The sequence below is a fragment of the Castanea sativa genome, chromosome 3 (genome assembly GCF_040712315.1).
Source record: "Castanea sativa cultivar Marrone di Chiusa Pesio chromosome 3, ASM4071231v1".
In the NCBI taxonomy this organism is placed as follows: Eukaryota; Viridiplantae; Streptophyta; class Magnoliopsida; order Fagales; family Fagaceae; genus Castanea; species Castanea sativa.
This window is the reverse complement of record NC_134015.1, coordinates 29,556,728-29,562,613: the sequence shown is the minus strand read 5'-3', so window position 1 is coordinate 29,562,613 and position 5,886 is coordinate 29,556,728. Positions and strand designations below refer to the sequence as shown.

At 36.7% G+C, this 5,886-nt stretch overlaps 1 protein-coding gene across 1 annotated transcript; it reads right to left on the bottom strand.

Annotated features, from left to right (window-relative positions):
* Positions 1-215: 215 nt before the first annotated feature.
* Positions 216-1,199, bottom strand: LOC142628797 (uncharacterized). Its single transcript, XM_075802836.1, has 2 exons — positions 1,147-1,199; positions 216-618 (listed from the first exon to the last, which is right to left on the bottom strand). The coding sequence occupies exons 1-2, from the start codon at positions 1,197-1,199 to the stop codon at positions 216-218; spliced, it is 456 nt and encodes a 151-aa protein (XP_075658951.1).
* Between the last annotated feature and the right edge of the window lie 4,687 nt (positions 1,200-5,886).

The following is a 5,886-nucleotide window of genomic DNA, read 5'->3' as shown; positions in this document are numbered from 1 at the left end:
TCCTAAGAGTGTACCTAAACTCCGACCCCATACTCTAGTAGTAAGGTCAAAGGTCCTTCCTTGAAAGGATGCTATATATATGGTTCCTAGACCATTACAAAAATTAGGTAGCAACTCCCCCTTGTGTCCACACCCCTTGGCTCCATCGGCTACAGGGGTGACCCTGTTCCTTTATATTACTATAAGATAATGGATGGTTCGGCCTAATCTTTCTGTCAATTCTTACTACTGAATGCAACAATCAGGCACTGTCGAGCTGTATTATGATTTCCCCTAAATTCTTTCACCCCTTGTTCGGTGGGAAACTTGACCTTCAAATGCAAAGTGGAAGGCACTGCTGCCATAACATATAGCCATGGCCGAGCCAATATTGCAATGTAAGGAGAGTAGGCACGAACAACAATGAAGTTTACCCACACTTTCTTCCCCTCCACCACTACTGGAAGTTTAATCTGCCCTGTAGTAATCACCACATTTTCGTTGAAGCCTACTAGTAGGGTATCATTTTTGGTCAAATTTTCATCCTTTAGCCCCAGTCCTCTATACAGGTTGGGGTACATGATTTCAACCCCATTTCCTTGGTCAATTGTCACTCTTCTCACATCAAACCTTCCTCTCCTGAGGGTAACAACCAATGCATCATTGTGGGGTTGTATTGTTCCCACAATGTCTTCATCCCTAAAACCTATCACCTCCTTTAATGACTTTCTCTTTTTGTTAGGCTGATCTTCATATCTGAATTCTTGCTAAAGGGTGATGGTCAGTACTCCTCAGCTACCTAAACTTGACCCTAAAGGCCCTGCCCCCTTAGTCATCATGAACTCATTAAAGTGACTTGCTTTATCCAACTACTCCAAATGGTCTCTAAAGGTTTGGCACTGCTCGGTGGTGTGACCATTCTCTCAGTAATAAGTGCAATAGAGGTTCTAATTCCTCCTTGATGGGTCCCTACTCATCTTCCTTGGCTATCGAAAGAAAGGTTTATTAATATTTTCTAGAATTATGTAGATCAATTCCTTGAAAGCCAGATTCGCTACTTCTCCTTGGGGTGCTGGATTTTTTCCCTTTGAATCCCATCTCTACCGTGGAGGGAAGTTATCCACCCTAACTTCCCTTCTATCAAAGGTGACAACACGTCCCTTTCACCTCATCTGCAAATGATCATCTTTAAGCCTCTTGTACTCCTCTATTAGTTCCATGAGTTGATGTATGTCCTCTAACAGGTTCTAGGTTAAGGAGCCCCTAAATTCAAAGTCTAAGGGCAAACCTAGCTTGAAAGTGCTTGTGGCCACTTGACCGTAGTTCTCGCTAATCTCATTGTACAACTCCTAATACTGATCCAAGTAAGCACACATGGTCTCTCCCACTCCCTTTGACATTGACAAAAGGGAGTCTATGGGCTAGGGAACTCAGCTACAAGTCACAAATGTGGCCCCAAAAGCTCGAGTAAGTTCCTCAAAGCTATGGATATTCATTCTCTAGCTTGTCAAACCACCTCATAGCCATGGGTCCAAGGCTCAACAGGAAAAATTTACAAATCAACCCCTCATTATACAAAACCATAATCTGATTTAAATGACTTATATGTCGTGAGTCCGTTTTACCATTGTAAATGACAAACATTGGTCGAACGAAGTGGTGTGAGGTTTCGTTCTCTCGATCTCCTTAGAGAAGGGAGAACTTGAAATCTACCTCAAAACCCTAATCATCGCATCCAAGGCCATATTGGGTGGATGAGTCGTTGTCCTCCTACCTAGTAATCTTGGATTCATATCCTTCGCTGATGCTAAACGATCCCTCAATAATCAAGAGGGAATTCAGCGTGGCTCCCTTCTAGGTTGGCTACTTTTCAAGCTATCTCCAAATTAGGAAAATTTGTGGGACCTTCCAAGATGTCTTCTCCCAGCTTCTGACTCCATCTACTTGACGTATGCACATAGTTCCTCTAATTCTGTCCCTTTCACTCATGAGTGAATCCTCCAGCCTATTTGACATGGAACGTTCCCCTATTAATTGTGCATTCAAGCTATCATCAACATTCTAGAGAGCTCCAGCATGCCTCTCCCTTCTATGCCCCTCCTAAACTAATCAAAGGGCACATGATGAACCTCTAGACTGGTCATCCTAAGACCCTGCTGACTTCTCTCTTACACGTCGTTCCTCTATCATGTCACCTATATCTCTCCTTTTAGACCTTCAGCTTGGTGAGCAATTCCCACGGATAGCACTAATTGTGATGGTACAGCCCACGACAATGTATGGGTCATTGGGCCTGGACATGTAATTAATTTGTATTATACTTTGGGTATAGCCCACAATGGGAGGTTCCAAGAAGATTTGGCTAATATATGATGACTAAAAACAGTTCTGAGGTGGCTTTTCCAACTAGTATAACTACCCAAGAAGGATCTCAAATAGCCGAGGTATCCTTTAAGTGTCCCGAGCTGGATCACTTCTTCCCAAATATTAGTTGATAATGTCTCCACTCATGTATCCCTCACCTAAAAAACGTTCCAACCCCCTCTTCTCATGTCTCTTTCTTTTATACTCTTTATTTAGTGGATTTGCAATGATCAAAGTATCTTCCACCTATACATGGGCCCTGCCACTTGTAGTATCTGGGTGGCGCTATAAGTCTAATCTATTGTCCCAACATGTCCAATCTCATGTCAAGGGGTAGGCCTCATGACTCCACCACTATAATGATTCCCTAGTAACTTGAACCTAATATCGAATCAGGTGCTCGGCTGGCGGACTCCCACAAGGCATTATTTCCCTTCCTCAAAGAGTAGGTGGAGGGACTTATACATTGGTCCAACCCAGATCTCTTACACGCAAGTGGGCTAGGGATTAATGGTCCTCAAGCCAAGCTCAACATGGGCCGAACTTTGCCCACCCAAATATTTAATATGCAATTATGTAAGCTCACCACTTGCTCATTTCATCTTTTTCTTTCAGATTTTTTTTTTTTTTTTTTTTTGCCCAGAAAAAAGGGGGTATTATTTATTTATAGAGAGTACATAAAATAAGTCAGTAGTTCATGGGGAAATCTCTGAGGTCTCAATTTGTCTTAGATTCCGTACAAAATAACATGTACCTCAAAAGATGGGCATTGGTATTATTCCTCCAAATTTATAGAGTACATGGCTAGCAAAATACCTATTAGCTTCACAATAAATGTGACTTGAAAAGACGGCTCAATCGTGCTCCATCATATTCTTGCAATCATAAACCAATACAAATATATTTAGGGCCAAAGTGTCACGGTTTGTTAGCCAATTAATTACTAGCATTAAATCTAATACTATTAACATTAATTCCATAATGGGTTCTAGTTAGTTTAACTACTAAAGTAATTTGCAATCATCATGAAGCGGATGCCATAAGCTTGAAATTCCACCATATAAAAAATAAATAAAAGGTAGAAATGCACATTTTGTCCCTACATTTTTCCCTAATTCTCATTTTGGTCCCTACATTTAATTTTTACCACATTTAGTCCCTATTTAGAAAAAGCCATCTATTTTATTTGTCACAACCCAAATCCATGGAACATGAATTTAGATACATGACTAACCTACTAAACTTATATAACTCAATAAACATAATTGATCCAAAATAAATTAAAACTCCAAAGAAACAAGTACTCTTAAAAACCTCTTACAAAAATTTAAATTCTACAAATTGAAAATAATCTCCACTATATAAAACATGAACTACAAAATAAAGGTCACTGAAATTCTATAAGTCTTCAAGTAATAATGAAGTCACCTACAACTTCCACACTGCCTTGCACCTTAAAAATCGATCCAAAGGTTCAGAAAATAGTAATTGATGGGGTGAGCCACACATCTAGTAAATAATTATACAGAATACACAACGGAATAGAGTCAAGCAAAGCACGAGTTTGATTTCACAATTTCACTCAAAATATCAAATATAGTTTTCCAAATATATAAAGAACCACTTAATCCATATATAATCAAATCTTAAAGTCATTTGAAAACACATACAGATAATTGATCAAAGCACAGTGTCACATATACACATCATATATTCTCACATACAATCATGTGAGCGGATACCAACATCTAGCCCCTGCTGATGAGGGATCAACACATATTCTCACATACAATCCTGTGGGTAGATTTACACATATATCTGATCAATTCTATAAAAATAAATAAAATTAAAAAAAAAACACTTATTTTGAGTCACATATCACAAAAAAGCAAAGTTTATACAACATAGAATAATTTTTATAATATTAACAATTATTCCAACAATAAAGGCATATCGAATACCTCAATATTAAATTGATACATAAATCAAAGGATGCTTGACTCCCTTAAGGAACAAATAGGAATTGAGGAATTTATAGAAATATATTACAATTCTTGAGTAAATCTGAAATTTCAATTTGCTAAAAGAAACATTTTAAATACCATTTGGAGAATAGGAATATAACTTTGAAATCACTTGGTTTTAACAAATTTAAAGAACAAGAACCTTTTTAGAAAACTTACTTTGAAACTCAATTATTTTCAGAAAATAGTTTAGTTTAAAAATCATCTTATGAGATTTAGACATTTAAAATGTTATTTAAAATTCGAAGTTTCTCTTTAAAACCTTATCTAAAAGTCGAAGTTTCTCTTTCAATGGGGTAAAAATAATTGCTCACAATAAACTTTAGAAAACGTGAGCTTTATAAACATAACTTTTGAAAACCTTTAACTTCTAAGAACCTAAAGAACAAACTTGTGTATATTATGCATAATTACTTACAACACTTGTATCACTCTGAAAGTCCAACTGAAACATCTTCCAAATAGTCTCAAAATACTCTTAAATATGACCTATAATCAATCATGGAAATATACTTAATATCTTCTACAAAATTTAAAGCTTATAAAACTATACAAATGGACTCACTAGGATTATACTTTACTGAACTAATAACACTTTCAACACTAAATTAACGTTTCTCTAACCAATGGTATTCTAATCAATAATACATCCTTGCATTAATCAAAACTCATTTAACCCTGAGGAATGCAGTAGCAACACTTTAGGATTTAATATATAACCCCAATGCAAATGGTGGGCTAAAACCAATACGATCCTGTTCATGAATTTGACATTCATTGACCCTACTGATCTAATATGAGAATTTTGGTATGAAAATCTCAAATCTGTCCTTATCCTTTTTTTAAAATTTGTAGACGTGTTGAACCCTTAAATGGTTCATTGTGTTTGGAAATAGTCAACACCTAGGCATAGGCTATTAAAGCTATCAATAAAAGAAAAATAGGACCTTGACAAAAATGAGAGCTAACTAGTGACACAAGGGTGGGGTCGGGTGCAAATTCTCCAGCAAAACAGAATTAATATTACAATATGGATCAGCAGCCCAAAAGTTCTTATAGCCCTACGAAAATGATGCCAACCTTATTCATGGATTTAATAATTTCGGCTTTTGTTCTAGGGTCCGAACAGTGGCAATCTAGGATTCCAGAATTATTGAAACAATGTGAATCATAATCTAAGAAATTACCAATTCAACAATCTATACATCACTATGGTTTTCCATGATAAAATTCTAACTCCTTAATTCTTTGTTTCTAACGGTGAGAAATCAACCTTGAACAATCTGATTGCCTCTTCACTTGTATCTGCTCTAACCTCCAAGGAAAAACACCTCTTAGCCTTTTTGATAAAACCCTTGCTATGAAAACACTGACTATCTCTTCCTATACCTTGTAGCTCGTATTAGAGATGTGGGCTTAATGGGGTAGCGGGCTGCAGTTACTAATAAATAGAAAACCAATGGCCCATCAATTATATTTACAAGAAAATTTAATAATAACCTCAAATAAAAGTATGTGG

Bases quoted from the DNA above. Each gene is read 5' to 3' on its own strand.
- LOC142628797 (XM_075802836.1), bottom strand. From the start codon at position 1,199: ATGGAACTAATAGAGGAGTACAAGAGGCTTAAAGATGATCATTTGCAG. The intron at 619-1,146 runs GTGAAAGGGACG...TGTTACCCTCAG, and splicing joins GATGATCATTTGCAGATGAG to GAGAGGAAGGTTTGATGTGA.